The sequence below is a fragment of the Anarhichas minor genome, unplaced genomic scaffold (assembly GCF_050575085.1).
Source record: "Anarhichas minor isolate MPS153535 unplaced genomic scaffold, ASM5057508v1 ptg000022l, whole genome shotgun sequence".
In the NCBI taxonomy this organism is placed as follows: Eukaryota; Metazoa; Chordata; class Actinopteri; order Perciformes; family Anarhichadidae; genus Anarhichas; species Anarhichas minor.
The window spans coordinates 3,182,501-3,199,295 of NW_027466468.1; the positions used below are offsets into that span (position 1 = coordinate 3,182,501).

The 16,795-nt window shown below is 43.0% G+C and overlaps 2 protein-coding genes across 2 annotated transcripts in view; both read right to left on the reverse strand.

Annotated features, from left to right (window-relative positions):
• The window catches only part of dyrk1b (dual-specificity tyrosine-(Y)-phosphorylation regulated kinase 1B), a 41,121-nt gene extending 35,661 nt beyond the window's left edge, over window positions 1-5,460 (reverse strand). The window contains exon 1 of the mRNA XM_076096667.1: window positions 4,814-5,460. The gene's annotated coding sequence lies outside the window, so the exon portion shown is untranslated. The remainder of the gene's footprint in view (window positions 1-4,813) is intronic.
• Window positions 5,461-6,006: 546 nt separating this feature from the next.
• Window positions 6,007-13,808, reverse strand: fbl (fibrillarin). The gene is made up of 9 exons (XM_076096670.1): window positions 13,666-13,808; window positions 12,007-12,156; window positions 11,536-11,670; window positions 10,810-10,904; window positions 10,245-10,415; window positions 9,833-9,965; window positions 9,311-9,423; window positions 8,735-8,880; window positions 6,007-7,108 (listed from the first exon to the last, which is right to left on the reverse strand). The coding sequence occupies exons 1-9, from the start codon at window positions 13,673-13,675 to the stop codon at window positions 7,084-7,086; spliced, it is 978 nt and encodes a 325-aa protein (XP_075952785.1). The 5' UTR covers window positions 13,676-13,808; the 3' UTR covers window positions 6,007-7,083.
• Between the last annotated feature and the right edge of the window lie 2,987 nt (window positions 13,809-16,795).

Below are 16,795 nucleotides of genomic sequence, written 5' to 3' on the forward strand. Positions count from 1 at the left end.
GAAGGTAGGCCTCACGCAGGCTTCATCTGGCTGCAGGTTTTTAAGCACAAAGAAATTCAAAGATTCGTCATTCATAGAAGTGAACCCACTGGCACGGTGGGGTTGCCGACGCAGGGGGCTAGTGTTGTACCGCAAAAAAATAATAACAAATAAATACATTGCGACACAATGCAACGACATCCTGCAGTTCACCTGGCAAATAGTTGCAACAGAGGATAAAGCGTGTGACGAGCTCCAGCTGAACTTAAAAAATGCAATTTTGCACAGAACAAGGACTGAGGAAAGATTTGGGTTTTCATTTATATCAGTGTACTCGACGGAGGAAGGTCTGCATGGAGTTATATTCCTTTTCAGCACTGAAAAATATATTTTTGCAAGAACGTACAAAATATTTTGTAGCAAAGCTATTTATAGCACAATAAAATATTTATTCTGTGCAAATAAGAATCAATTTATTGCCCATCTCACGGTCCCTGCTCTGTGACCTTGCAGACTCTTGGACACTCGGTGTTTCTCTTGGCCCTCGCTCGAACCACAATTACAGTCAATCAGAAAATTGAGCAGGTAGTTCTGATAGTCTGACTCCAATCTGACTGCTAGTAGTGCTAACGTTACTAAGGCAGGGAAGCACTAGAAGGTTGTTGTTGTTATTTTCCACAACGCCACATGAGAAGTGTACATGGTTTGGTTAAACACCTTGTTTTATGAACCTCGGTTAAATTCAGCTTTAGTAGTTAGCCTGCAGCCTCGCTATCTTGGCAGGTTGCTAGCTAACTCCTCTGATAGGCGCAGTAGCTAACTAAGCTAGTCGGCTACCAAGGTTATCGCCCGCTGTAAGGATATCACGAGAACCGGCTCTATCTGAACTATGACAAGGATGCACACACTTGTCATAGCACCTGTTTTTATATCCTCTTCTTCTATTTGGGGGATATCTATGCTCTTCATTTTGGAACTATGGTTTCCATAATATGGGGGCGCTTTGGCAGATGTGAACCAGGAAGTATAATGTTGCAAAGGACTCAGTTAATTAGCTGCGGGCTACATTTTTTAAGTCTGTATTTGGCATCATTCGAAATATACCAAATTAGCTATAAGCAGTTCCTGTAGCCATGGAAGTAGAGGCAACTATCACTGGGTTACTTTGAGACCGAAGAAATCTTAAAAATGTGATGAGGAGAAAATAAAAGAAAGACATCCCCAGTCCATTACAGTAGGTTTGTATTTTGGTGATAGGAAGGACCGTTTTTAAAGGCTAGTCTGTAGACCAAATTCTGGGGTCATGTTGAACAGCATGCATAATGATAATCGGCATATTAATCCTGCCGGTTTAATACCCTCATTGGACACTGTGGGTGGATGGAACGCCGTTTTTTGGTCACCTTTTATGTTCTTCTATTTACACACAAACCCCAAAACAGAGCGTCTGGAAGGTCGCTCTGTCTGTTTGAGTCCTCACTGACAGCTAAAGGCTAATTCTGCCCGCAAAGCAGGAGGGAACCAAGATGGAATCTCCTCCAAAAGAGTAACTACAGCCAGGCTGCATGTGCATCCATCTAGGAGTTGCCACATGCTCGGTCTGTGAATGGGATCTGATAGCATGTCATTGAATTAAAATCCAGTATCAAATCCATTCATCAAATCTCCTCTTGTTGGCTGAGAAGGCAGAAACACTGCAGTTTTTAGTGGCAGCATAGGTACAGTACGAGCAGCAGAATATATGAAATGTTAATTCAAATGTTCGGACTCATTCAGATAACAGCTGTGGCATACTGTCCTTCACAAGCTCCTTCCTCCAAAAGGGCCAGATTCAGAACTATGAAGTTGATCACGTTTGTTGGAAGTCAAAGTTTAAGGTGGCGATTGTTAAACAGACGTGATGTGATCAGATGATCATTCCTATAGAGAGGAGGCACAACTCTGTACCTGTTGAACTACAAAAACTACAATCTTAATAAAATAAACACAGACCTCAGCCAAGCATTTTGGCCATTACTGAATTAACATTAACCAGCTAAAGCTGATCTAATTTGCGACTTCAAAAGTTGGCTGATATGAGAAGCCTGCATACAAGGTAACAAGGTTCATTTATTTGTCCCTTTACAACACAGGGTTGCACAATGAAATATAAGTTGTAGCCCATTCTCGCTACACACAAATAAAACATATTTAAATTGGAATCGAATAAAATGAAAAAGAATACTATACACATGATATATACTATGGGCCCTATCTAACATCCAGTGCACAGCACATAAAGCTCAACGCACAAACATACATGTTCAACGCACATCGGTTATCAGGAGTGCCCTCTAATCAGTGTACACAATGTGAAACTCATCAATAGAAGACTATTCCAGGGCTGTACAGAACAGTTGGCTCATAATGTTAACGTTTGAATTCTAAGCTAGCCGCTCTGGCTAACTTGTAGCTTTCCTAACGGTCGCATCTTTGAGAGGGACAAAATGTTGTGGACGAGGCCTCATGATGAAGAGGGGTGAGGCCATGTGAGTCAATGGACCTGTGTGCAAAAACCAATTAATCGCACAAACAGTGAAAGAAAAAAAAGTTCTGTTGTATTATAAGACGTGACCAATATTAAGAAGGGACATGAATGGACAAAGTCAATGGACAGATGTGAACAGAGGCAAACAGATACAGATCCACACCAGGCAGCGGCGGAAACAAAGACGCATCCGCTCGAGTCGAACAAAGTTTCAGCGGCATTATCCCCGAGTGGTAGAGAGACGGGAGCGGAGCGGAATGGGACCACGACAGGAAGTAGAGGATGAAGAGGAAGGTAAGCGACACAAGAGTTCCTGGTTAAGTTTTGGAATTAGTCTATCGGAGACTAGAACATGTTTAAATGAGTGTGTCAGAGCTGCCCGTCTCTCTCACACTCTCTCACACACACACACACACAGCTTGTTGTCACAGCTGTGCTGTCAGTCAAGGATCTAGTCCATTGGCTGTTTGAGGCCAAAAGACACAGAATGGACTTAACATTGTGTCAGTGGGATGGAGCGTTATCTTGGAGCAAGAGAGAGAGAGCCGCTCCTAGATGCTCCACTCCTACTATGCACCCAGTCTGGGATCCATTTGACAAGACTTGATATCGTGTCCTCATGCACATTGTGGCCACAGTGTTGTTACCAGTGTCAGAGTCGAGTCCTCTGTGACGGTGCAACTGATGCTGTGATGGGATGTCTACAGGACAACCTAGCAGCAATCGGGGGAAAAAACATTCAGATTTATTTCACTCAGTTTTTTTCCGTGCTAGTTGAGAACATTTTCGGAACGACTTTTTCCAGCAACATAAGTCACATGTAGGTAAATGGCAGTGCCACTGCCTGGATTTATAAGTCAAATTCTACTGGAACCTCAAATATCGAGTAAGCGCGTCTTCACTGGTCAGCAGGACACTTCTGAGGGAAGCTTCAACCTGAGGGAACGTGTCCCTCCTCCCATCTGATATTCCCATAATGGCCTATATGAGGCCCTCTTGATGGAAGTGGATGAATGACTACACAATCATGCTTATTTATGGTTCAATAGCAGCAAGAAATGATTTGAGAAGAGAAAGAATGAATGAAAAAAATGAGATGGAGAAGAAGAGGTTGGGGGAAAATGTCCATTTTGAGAATCAAAAAAAGAAAAGCAGTAACCCCAACTTCAGCAAGAGTGTGTGTGTGTGCGTGCGTGTGTGTGTGTGTGTGTGTGTGTGTGGGGGGGGGGGGGGGGGGGGGGGGGATATAATTCGTTACAAACCTCCTTATTTAAATCGGCAAAATTTCAGACCATGGCGTCTCTAGTTAGTCATTGACAGAAAGAGGAGACCCCATATATAGAAAGACAGAGAGGAGATGTCAAGATGTCTTCCAGCTGTGCATCAGCACTGGTCTCATCCTCACAGTCCTGTTCCTTTCCTGGGAGCAGCCATCTCCCGGCAGCTGAGCGCCTGTGTCCCTCTACTCCAGGGCAGGGTAGGGGCTGGGGCTGATGCGGTAGCTAAGCTAGCGGCTAGCCTTTAGCTGCTCTAGCAGATGATTGCTGCAGATCTGCAGAGGACAGTCGGGGGTTGCCGGCTGGCCATCCACATGTCACATCGGGGTATAACCACCTACTATACACGAGACAATATGTATGAAGCAACACATCCATCCATCTCACATGTCTCCCATTATTAACCGGCATCCTTTTCCATTCTATTTGGTGTCGTGCGTTGACTCAGGGCAGGTCGCGATACCTCTGCTACTGAAGCTTGCCTAGATACACACACACACGCGCGTACACACACGCACACACACACTGATCGCATCAATTGTTAGCCTCTTTATGACTAACCCAACACTTGGTGAAGTCGCCAGATGGTTAGCTGTTAGAAACAACACGGTCACACGGTACACTAGAAGGGGCTATCGTTAGACTTAGAGGACATTGCATGCTGCTTAAACGGGGTAACGTTATGTAGTCCATCATCATACTGCACGTCTCCGCTACTGTAGTTACGACAGCCAAGCCTTAATTGTTCAACACGACCCATTGTCCAACGCCGACATTAACCCATTTATATCACCGAAGCCTGCCTGCCCCCCCCCCCCCCCATTAGCCATCTGACCAGCAGAGGAATGGGGACACGAGGCCGGGTGACAGGGGCGAATAACGAAGGAAGCGGTAACATCATGCTACCAAGCACTGTTACCACTGATGGACTGTCACACCTCTAACACAGATATTAGAGACAAGACCCAACCAGCCCCAAATTCATACATCAATGGGAAAAAAAAGATACCGACGACCGGCTATGTCTTACCTCAGGCGGTGTGTCGAACCAAGCTCCAGCCATGTTCAGTAGCAGCCATGTTCGGATCCCCTCTCTCCGTCCACACGAACCGAGCCCCCTCCCCCGGGTCAGGCAGCCCTCTTCCACAGCACAAATCCAAGTAATGTGTTGCAGAATTGTTTGCCGATAAAATCCCTGTGAAATTAGTTTCCAGTAAGATTGCGTTATTCTCCGGAGCGCAGAGAGCGGGTTGTGGATGGGGACTGATTGCCGGCGCAGCTAGCCGTGCCTAAGGGGAGGTGGGCACCTCGACCACCTCCAACTCTTCTTCTCTCCACTCAGCAAACGTAATTTACTTGTTCCGAGATTTATTCTCAGATATACAAGATGCTACCATACATGTACAGCGTGGGCCGGTCGGGTTAACAAGGCCGTCAGCTTTTTTTATATATTAATTTAAAAGGAAAGAAGCTAACATTAGCTAGCTATTAGCTAGCATGCTAGCTGTCTAATAAAACACTGCCATTGGAATTAAGAGGAAGACAGTCCGCACACTGCAGGCTGCTTGTCGGGCAACGTCCAGCCGATTGGCCGCTGGACAATCCAGGCAGGCGTTATGAAGTAAATGTGTTTTAGCAGGCACAGCTACAGCTAGCTCTGAGCTGGCCAGCCCCTCCGTGATGTTAATATCGGTCAAAGGAGAGGGGCTGCATTGAGAGCGCACTCCCGACACCAGGCAAGTACGGCCCAGCGCGTTCCAGAGAAATGTTCCCACAAAATGGCTGCCAAAACAAATCCACCGCGGACAGTCACCCAACTACCTTCCAAAAGTTGGTATTGAACGTAGTTTGTACTTTCTTTTCATGTACCAAAAACTCTACCGGAACTCTCCGGAGTCCGCGTTTCGAGGACACAGAGGCAGCTTGTCGCGAGCCGGCGGAGTTAACGGTGTGTTGCTTAACGGCTACATTTAATAACGTTTACAGCAAACACTCCGCATCGGAAGACTGGTTCACTCAAACTAGCGGACAGAAGACAAATGTATTAGTTCTAAACCCAGGTTTTACCAATACCAAAGACATCTCAGACATGCTGGTGCTGCACCAAGGACCTGAACCGACACTTTGCCACTTTTGGCAGGACGTCCATTGTTTTTAATAACTACGAATTGGTCGTAATTGTTTAAAAGGGCAATATTTTGTGTAGTCAGAAACAATCAAAAATAGCAATCAAACATTTTATTAAAACAAAGTTGCCATTATGTCAAAAAACAAATATATAAACTGTTCAAAGCATACATTGTTGCAAATTACAACCGCTCTCCTTCATACTCTGTGAACACAAAGGATTCTGCTATCAAACTACATGTCAGAGTGGAGAAAAGGCACCATCTCTATTTGTCTGTACACACGTTTACCACCTTACCGCTAAACAGATCAGCATTAAGGGTCCTTAACTAAGTGTGGGTATTGTGCAATAAGTACACAACATTAAGCCGTAGACAAGTTCTGACAGATATCGTATTGTACACCAACACCAGCCATCTGATGTGTGGATAGTTGGGAAATCCGTACCAAACCGGGGTTGAGCTATCTGGATTCTGAAGCGCCCAGATAAAAAGGCGGTAATCAGAAAAGAAAAAAAAGACATTCTATAAGAAAAGAATGGAGAGCATTAATAAGTGATAAAAAAATCGAAATAAAAGCACTGACCAAACAAAAAACCTCACTGGAGCCAAAATAAAACCATGTAGCTGAGATTTAAACTTGCTTAACAGCATCAAAGTCATTCAACAAAGCTTTGCAGCAGTTTATTCTGTTATTTGAAATACTTCTTAGAAAGTACACTGTTCACAAGCAAGCAGCAGGTGAATTAAAAAAATAATTCCCTTACAACTCACCACACAAGACTGGATAATTTACAGTGTCATTAATTTCTACTCGTCTTCCTGGTGTGCAGTTACACAGAAACATCCTTATCAGTTGGATATATACGCATCACTTGTGCAGAACAGGTGTGAAAATAAGGGTGGTGAAGCTCTACATATTATGAAAACTTGCACTACTGACATGACATACTCCAATCTGGCAACCAAATGTTATGCGATGTGCTCCCAACCTCATCGTTTATAGAAAGACTCCAGCAGCTGATGCTTGGTCAGTGAAAGTCAAAAGAAGGAAACCCAGACATGTTTGAGTCCGCTTGCTGGTCTCGTGGTAGGAGAGGCAGGAGAGGAGAGCGATGGACAAGAATAAAAAGAAGATGGTGGTTGGAAATCCCCGAGCCTTCTTCAGCACGCCTCACTTCTTCTGTTTGGGTGCAGGTCTGAGGAGAGACAGAAGAGCGCGTTACCACAATATGTAGGAAACAAAACGAAAAAGAGCAGGCCGCTGTGTGTCCAGCTGACTGCAGCGGTTTGGGGGGGGGGGGGGGGTCAACCCTGTCACTGTAACTCAACTCTGGGAACATTAGTAGGAAAGGGAAGACTTCTAAACTCATAAACCTGGTCATGGAGCAGTACAGGGACCATTTGTTCATGTCAGTTTAATAGTTCCTAATTCACAACTTAACGCCTTTTTGTTTTAACAGGAAACAGTACTCACTACCTCAAACTGCTTAACGTTTATTAGAGTTCACCTGCAGATACTGTAGAACGACTGTAGACACCCCAATTTACAATGAGGGATTCTTAGCAACATTCCACCAAATAAAGTAGTTTAGATCATCTGAATAAACGATGGGTTGGAATCCAACAAATCTGAACATGACTTTAGTAAGTGATACAATGCCATAACCGATAGAAATTATGGCCAAAACTATGCAAATAAGATCTAAACTATAAAAAGGAAGAAAAAAAAAAATCCCTTCAAGGAGTAACGTGTACAGAGCTTCAGCTGCACTGGTGTGTGTTTATGACGGTCTATATTTGAATATAGATTTGTCAAGAATTATTACAAGTATAGTGTGTGGTACATTATTATCTTGAAACATCTATTTCGACTGAACTCGGACTCATTAAAACCCTGTAAGAAGGAGTCCATGTACATAAACACAGGACTGGGGAGAAGCAGCTCTCTATTCACACTTATCCATAGAAATTAGCAGTCCTATTTTAGCTCATGTGTGTCATATGTGGTGTAAATGTAAGAATTTAACTTTTTAAACAATCCACCAGATGGAGCTGTAGTCAATGCAGCAGCTTAATGCAGACTGGTAAGTCCTACTTTAATCACTGATCAATTAAGATGAAAATATTACCACAGATTTTATTTTTCTGTCAATACCTGAAGAGAGGCTTTAAAATCCTTTCAGGAATGGGCCAAACTTATTAACTAGATACATATGAGCTGGGACAGAAAACTAGAGCTGCCAAAGAAGAGGGGGGTTTAGCTAGTTATTAGACAGTCCAACTACGACTAACTGGTTGGTTTTTACCTGACATGGGATTCAGAGAGCCACATTTTCTACATGAGTTACAAAAACATGAAAGTCTACAACCTTCATCCACTTTCATCAGAAAATTAAGATCTTGTCGATTTGATTGCATGATGCATCAACTTTTTGAAATTGGGGTGTCGCCTAGAGGTTAGAGTGACCCAAGATTTTACGGTGAACCTTGGAGCAAGCCGATAATGCAGTTATACTTAATCTGATCTGTTCATAAATTACTGAAAACAACATAAGAGTCTGAGCACCACCACCATGGGGTCAGTTGGTCTGGTTTGCTATCAGAGTAGCTGGTGAGACTGCTACGTTTAAGATTATCTGTTCGCTTTGGCAGACGTCGGCTTCATTAGTGATCATTTAAGTGTGGCTTGGTAAACAGGGTGGGTACTTCCGCTGTCAACCGTTTTACCTGTTACAACAGTTTGAAGGTATTTTAGACTAAAACTGTGCTATAGTGGAGGAGGGTGAGTGCGCTGTGCTCGGGGACAGTGGGATGTGGCGTACCTGTAGATGCCCACCACTATGGCGTGGTCTCTCTCGTAGGGCTCCAGTGTGAGCTGCTCCTGTGGTTTCATGTTCTCAGAGCTCATCTTCTTCACTTCTGAGGCAAACACGGCCTCTGGAGGCGCCGTCGAGTCTATGCAGTTAGCCTGAAGTTAAAAAAAAAAATATTTAGTCAACACAGGCGATGATACACTCAGTATGAAGGAACTGATTAAAACGAGTCACAAGCAGCTTAGTTCAGCTACAACAAAGTACTTTACACTGGGGACGTGGTCAATTTAATATATACACATTGCTGACATTCACTTTGTGTTTTCCTTATACTAACGGAGCATAGTTTGCAGTAGGAATGTTAATCAACCATTTAACTGACAACAATAATGAATTTTTACCCATTAATGTGAGATAGACAGGTAGAAACAATAAAAGAAAAGCAAAACTCAGGAGCAGCTTGTCACTTTAAGGAGAATAGCTGGTCCACCTTAAAAAAGGTCAGCCCGCCTTAAGTGAGCCTGAGCTGGAGTTGTTTAATGCTTTATGTGTTAACGGTTTGGAGGGCTGCGGACATCGGCGTACCTTGATGGAGATAACAAAGTGTCCTCCGTTCTTCAGGAAGTTGTGAGCGTTCAAAGCAACAATCCTCGTCTGGTCAGGCTGGGCAACGTCAGCAAAAATCACATCCACCATGCCTATAGAGAGAGAGACCATTACTGACCACTCATTTCTGGCTTCATGTTTGAGATGAGCCCCGGCCACTGACTTAGGCTTTTCTTCCTGTCCATTGGCCTTTACAACAATACATCAAGCTACATGTTCAAGTGTGCATCGTGTAGGTAAAGTGGTAGGATTTGTGGTTCAGAACAGACTGCTATTGGAACTAGGGATGTCACGATACCAGAAAATGATTAGTTCAATCAAAAACAAAAAAATCACATGTACTTCAAGATGCACTCATTTATAGGCAAATATATTATTAATCCCTGATGATCTGCCTCAAGCTTCTCACCAAAAATGTACAATATTAAATCGTATCATGAAATCCCTTTTGGAACAATGACAATGTCTGCGGCGTTACTGCGGTGGTTCGGGACTACCTACCAACAAGCATGCGGTATTTGTGTGGGTGGCGGGCGTCTTCGATGATTGGAATGATGTTTGTGCGTTTCTTTGCCACATTGAGAAGGTCGCGACCTGATCGATGGGAGAACTCTACAGCGTAGACCAGCCCCTCCTGTAACACACAAGACACAGGTCACTACTACGAAACCTGTAGGGGGTTCTTTAAAAATAACACATTTTTTATAGTTTGGCTGGATGATATGGTCAGTGTGCTAGAGAATTTAGCACCATGCTGTTTGGCCATTCTGAACTTTAATCATTTCAAGTTCCTGGAAACGTTTGATGGAAAAGGGCCGCGTGGTGATTTCTGAATGTGGATGCGTTGTATTGGATTCCTTTACATTAAGACAACTCAAACTTTTGAGATGCACTGAGAGTTCGTAGTACTCACCGGTCCAACAATGTCAGAGACGTGGGACACCGTGGTGCCGGACGCAGCTCCCAGGTACATGACCTTTGACCCGGGCTTGATGTGGATCTGGTCTACTCCTCCCAAGATGGCTGCTGCCAGCTTGGAGCGGAACGGATTCCAGGCTCTGTACTCAATCTTCACATCTCCTTCCTAACAGACGGAGAGAAAAACAGCATTTAACACAGTTTCGTCACAAAAGCTGCTGAATCACAAGACCAGGAGTCTTTAAGACCGATGCAGAGTTGTTGTTATTGTGTGTCTCAAAGTCACCAATCCGGATATTGGAGAAGAGACTGCCCACAATCTCCATGGAACAATAACAGTTCTTCCTCACCGAGACTGTACGCATTCTGTTGTGATGATTGAACCTTCTCTGCGCAGAGAATACTTAAAAGACAACCTGGTTTTCAGGAGTAAAAGACCCGCAAAGCGGGTGTAGGAATTTTTTCCTCCACAGTTATCACTTCAAACTATTCGTTTTTCAATGTGGCAAAGGTCAGCAGTTAGGATCCGACCGCTGTGCTGCGAGGAACCACGTTCTCACCTCAACGTTGATCCTCTTCTCTCCGTACACAGAGTCTCCCACCACCATGTTCTTGGTCACCAGGGCATCCTCCTTCCCTCTGCAGATGAACACTCCTGAGTGGAAACAAACGCACCACGAGTCAGTGCCGAGTCAATTAGATTGCATTCCCTTTGTGTGCAGAGAATGAAACCAACAAACTAACAGTTTCCCCCCCGTTTATCTAAAAGGTGGATATATGCTTTCACTGGGTTTTATACTACATCACTTTACATTAGTAGAGTACACAGTACACAAAACCCACGGTACGATATTTTTTGAGTACAGTATGGGGGAAAAACACGACTAATATGTAATTTATTATAATAATTGTTCCGCGAATCTACACATTTGGGTGATGCTGTATATGTTTTAAGTGGCATACCCAACTTCAGTTAAACTATGTCAGCATACAGTGTGACACAAATTGCCTGACTAATGTGGCTAAACTGGATAATCCGACTAGCATGCTACTGCTGACAGTGACAACCACTGGTGCGCTGCCAAACCTTCCCGGATGAAACTTGCACTCGAGAATTGTTTTATCTGTATACACGAGGAGTAGACATTCAGACCATTTGGGCCGCAGGACGTACCAAACGGAATACACTCGCTGAACCGAACGGTTCAGGGCGTACAAAAAGGTACCATTCCACCCGTACGCACAAGTAGGTGCCCAAATGGGGTATAACCCATATTAAAACAAACCTTCGTGTCTGTGCGGCTCAACCGTGACCTTCCTCCCTGCTCCGAAGCCTCCTCTGCCGCCGCCCCTCCCTCTCGGGGCGCCTCTGCCGCCCCCACGGCCACGAAATCCTCCACCTTCTGGGGACCTGAATCCACCTTAAAAAAAAAAACAGTCATTATAAATAGATCCGTGCCCTGGTTATACCAACAAACCCATGCTTTTATCGAAGGTTATGCGTTTCATTACTCCTAATTCACTTCCTGTCCAAAACAGTTCAGTCTGTATTTAGGTTAAACACATTCACGTATGCAGGGTTGATCTTTGCACATAGTATTGACTCGGATAATATCTGCATGTAAACTATTAATTAAAAAGTAATAGTATTTTTGACAATCCAATACTCTATATTTTCTAACACCGTTATGATGCGATAATACAGATAGCAGGACAGCGACAACACTTATATTATCATCCACTTCCCCCAATCTCACCTCTTCCTCCTCTGAATCCTCCTCGTCCGCGGTCACCGAAGCCTCCTCGTCCTCCACGGTCACCGAAGCCTCCTCTTCCTCCACGATCACCGGAGCCTCCTCTTCCTCCACGATCACCAAAGCCTCCTCGTCCTCCACGAGGACTGAACCCTTAAAATTAAACACAGATAACGGGGGACATTAGGGGGTTGTGGTTCTACATATCCCAAAGAGCCCCTGTGCACCTCTTCAAAAGATGCGGGGGGCTATTCATAATACACGGTAGTGACGAAGAACATCATTTTATTTCATCACAGCGGCGCTCCATCACCACTGCTGTTGATTGGAAGAGCAAGGAGTGATGACAATGTGATGTGGTAAAAAAAATAATAGAAAGATGGCTGCACATGTGACCCTGAAATAAGCCTGAGTGGTCTGTGGCTTATTTCAGGCTACCCTGTGGACATATCGTTTGAGGAGTAACAGACATGCTCAGTGGATTTCCTTTGCAAAGTCTATTTTCTGAAGAAACATGCATTGTTTACATACACTTAGCAGTTAGCCTTGTTCTTTCCCGCTACCTTTATTTCTAAAACACACTAACGTCTATGGAATGGAATACCACGAGACATACAAAATGGACCTCCCACAAAACAAGGCTCAGTGCTAACTTTTAATAGTGGTTAACAGGCGGAGAGCTAGTCATACGATTAGCTTCACTGTTGTCTAAAACAGATACTTGAACGCACGTGCAGCGTTGTCTGGTTCCGGCTCTGACTGCAACCGCAATATCTAAATATTATTTATATTAAATAATTGATTGACTATTTAAAATTGTACATATTTGGGGTGAACGATTTGACCGTCCTTTGTTTTACATATTGAAAAGTAAGGACAAGAATTGGTTGCCAGTTTCTCAAAATGGTAGCCAATGGCAACATGGAACCCCTTACTCTCGAGCCCAGGAAAAACGTTTTTTGTTGCCGTGTTAGCTAGCTGCCCGAAACACCGCAGCGTACCGTTAACAATTAGATTTTAAGGTATTTCTGCGGTGTTATTTTATTCAACCTTATTTTTCCACATCACATCAAATGTATTAAACGTTCTACAGCCGCCAACACCCCGGTTTTAAAGTTTAAAATAACGGTACGCATACAAGTCTGGCCACACGAGGTTCCAATCCGGGCTAATGTTAGCTGAAGCTAACGTTAACTTTCGAGCTGTAGCCTCGTGTCGAGAAAGAAGGTAGCCTCGTCAAACGTCTCCGACTTTGCACAGTAAACAATGCCATACGCGCAATAATTTGACATAAAACACATTAAGCAGATAATGTCGGAGGGCTCGTGGCTGGTTTGGTGCTGGGAGGCTGAACACGTGTTTAGCGACTCGTGGGCTGCACGGCGTGCTGCTGGTGAACGCTTATTTACGCATTAACCGAACATGAAAATTTATTTTAGCCGTTACATGTCACCTACATTAATGGAGAGAGCGGCCACACACACTTGACACTTTTATCTCAGTTGCTAACAGTTTGTCGTACGGTTAACGGAGCAGCGTGGCGAAGTAGGCCGAACACCTATTAGCGCCTTTAACTTCAAACACACCGAGGACAGCTTAACAAAGTAGACACTCAAATTATAAAAGAAACAACTAAACACATTGGTATATATTGTAACTTACCTGGTCTCATGTTATCTGGTGTAAGGCGTTTTATTGGTGCTACCGACGGGACTCTTGTGCTCTTTTCCTGTTGCTCTCACTGAACGAACGTAGTGTAACCACATGTGCAGCGACCACACTAACTCACTACTTCTACTGTAGCGATGATGCCTCATGTTTAACAGCGGAGCGAACGCTACCGCCACCTACTGGTATGGAGGGCTTCTACTTTTTCAGAACCATTGTCCTACTTTTAGAAAACATAGCTACATTAACAGTTTGAGCGGATACAACTTATCGTACCAGGGGTACATACAAAAGTGTATTAAGAGAAGCAATACAAAGTCAAAATAATGTATCATTGATCCATAAGAAATGTACCAAACACATCATTCATTAGTTTTAATTGTCTTCTTATTCTAAGGCTTATTATCGTGTTGCGTATTGATGCAGTTCTTGATTTGAAAAAACAAATTTAAATTCCACAATTTAGTTTTGAGTCTGCCCATCTCTTCTTGTAAATGTGAAATCTTTCCAATAACAAAACTAACTGTACACAAATTATATATTTTTTCTGCCTCATTACTTAAGGCAGTGGTTCTCAAACGTTTTCTGTCACGCCCCACTTTGGAGGAAGAAAAATGTTGATGCCCCACCACCCCAACAAAACTGTAACAAAATGCTCCATGTTGAACTTTTATTGAAATAACAACATTTTGTGACTCCTCCATCTGTGCTTTTTCAAATAATAGAATAAAGAAAATTGCAATTACTTTCAAGTAAACCAGATTGCTCCATCAGACAAAAACATATACAATGTGCAATCACTTTGTTAGAACAATGCAAATAAAGTTCAATCTGTGCAAAAAATAACTAATATTTGGCAAAAAATAGCTTATTCTGGCTGCAATTCATCTGTTTTGCACTGAATATCTTTCTAAGATAATAACAATAAACTGCAACCTGTGAAAAACTAAACAAAACAAGTTCAAATATTTGGCAATAAAGAGTTACTGAGTTTTACACTGCATATCTTTTCAAAACAACAATAACGTGCAACCTGTGCAAAACTAAACAAAATTAGTCCAGATATGTGTCACACATATCTGGAGCATTTTATTTTAAATATGAGCTTTAAAATGTAGCATTCTAAAAGTAAAATAATAGCTGTGATAATAGCTGTGATAATAATAATAGCTGCACGTGGGACTGTTAGTACACTGGCTGTGGTCATTACAGTGTGATGAGAGGGCATGTGAGCCCTTGTTGCTGTAGTTCATCTCCTTGGAGCAGAGGCTGCATTTAGCATAGCCTGCCTTATCAATGTATTTAAAACACTGTGACAGCAGGAAGCTGTACTCGCGTCTGTTTAGACCTCCACCTTTATCCAGGCCCAGCTCCACTCACATCTCAGCCCTGCGTCAAGCTGCGCTACAGACAGCCTCCTCTCCCTGAAGCTCTTTGACCTCATCATCGCATCAGTATCTGGGCCTCATGTTTCAAGTTATTATCACCACGAAATCATCTCATTCTACTTTGAGTTCAAACAAACAACCTGCAACCAGATGCGCCGGTGTTCCGGTTTAACGTTAATGAGTGACCGCGTGAACTGAACCGGAACACGGGGGGGCTTCATGTTTCATCACGTTACGTTTTTTCCTTCTAAATCGCGATAATGACGAACGTTAACAGTCGATACAGTTTTCCATGCAGTGGACGTTAACTTAACCCAGCAAGTCTGAACGGTAACGGAACACAACGTAACTTAAACTTTAACGGAGTGAAAGACGCTGTAGACATCTGAACGTTGATTGGCCAAGACGCGACACGTCACAGATGTTCTATTGCGAAGAACACGACATCACCTTTTCTCCCGTCTCACTCCAAAACTGCACTGATTCTGGCAGATTACAGTGTGAGTTTACTTTGTACAGATGCCATCCTGTTTTATTCTGCCCGTCCAGTCGTTAGTCCTTAATTGATTCCTCCCGTTCTCCCGTCACCTGATCCCTACTTGCCGTACATCTGTTCCCGAGGTCGCCACAAAAAGACTTTGGGGATGCTACTTTTAGTCATTTCACCCCAAATACATGAAACAGTTTGCCTGTAAATGTAAGACTTGCTGACTCAGTAGCAGTTCTAAATGGCAATGCAAAACACGTCTTTTTAATATTGCACTTAACTAGTAGCTTTATGTTTTTAACCTTTTATGATTTGTTGTTGTTGGTGTCATTTTTAGATAATAGAAACACAATGTCTCTTTTCCTCCTTGTGTATATGAATGGTTTTTTTTGTCGCTGAATTGCAAATCACTTTGTGTTGCATTTTGTGAATAAAAGGTGCTATAAAAATAAAGTGAATTCATTCATCAGCACCCCACTATTCACCCACACCTGCCCACTAACACCAGACTGCCTATTGCGCAAACATAGATAGTTTTTCAAATTCCAGTGGTGGAATGTTAAGTACATTTACTAAGTACAGTACTTAGTGTAAGTACATTTTCATATTTCACAGTCATATTTTACTTGAGTATTTACATTCGATATACTACTTGTTGCATTGTAGTCTAAGATTGTACAAAGCCTTGATGAGTTTCTGAAAAATGAGGCATTCTTATGGATCAAACCATCCCCATCTGTCAGGACCAGAATAAGGTGGTCAAGAGGCTAAAGGGAGGTCTGGGCCTTTTTCCCTCTTTGGTTCCTAAAGTTGTTTTGTTTTTCATTTGACTCAAAAAGTAAATAAAAGTATTCAAGATTGTGCATTGAAGTCTAATATCAACTAAATCTTTAAATGGTCCCTTTTCTGAGACCGAGCCTCAGGATGGAGCCACTTTATGGCCCTTTATTTATTTATTTAGATTGTGCGTTATGGATATTACAGAACAAATGTGGAATTAATCAAAGCAGATGCCTTTGGGGCGTGTCAGGGTTTTGCGGGGATTTGCCCTCTTTGCCCAGTTGGTAATCCTTGATATCAGCTTGCCCTCGACCGAGCCACAACATTGAAATACTTACACATAAATACATTAGTAATATTGATATCACAATGTAATCATGAAACTGTCAGGAGCCATTTTGCTGCATAGAGTACCTTTGACACTTGAAGTGCATTTAGCTGATAACACTCCTGTACTGTTACTGAGGTA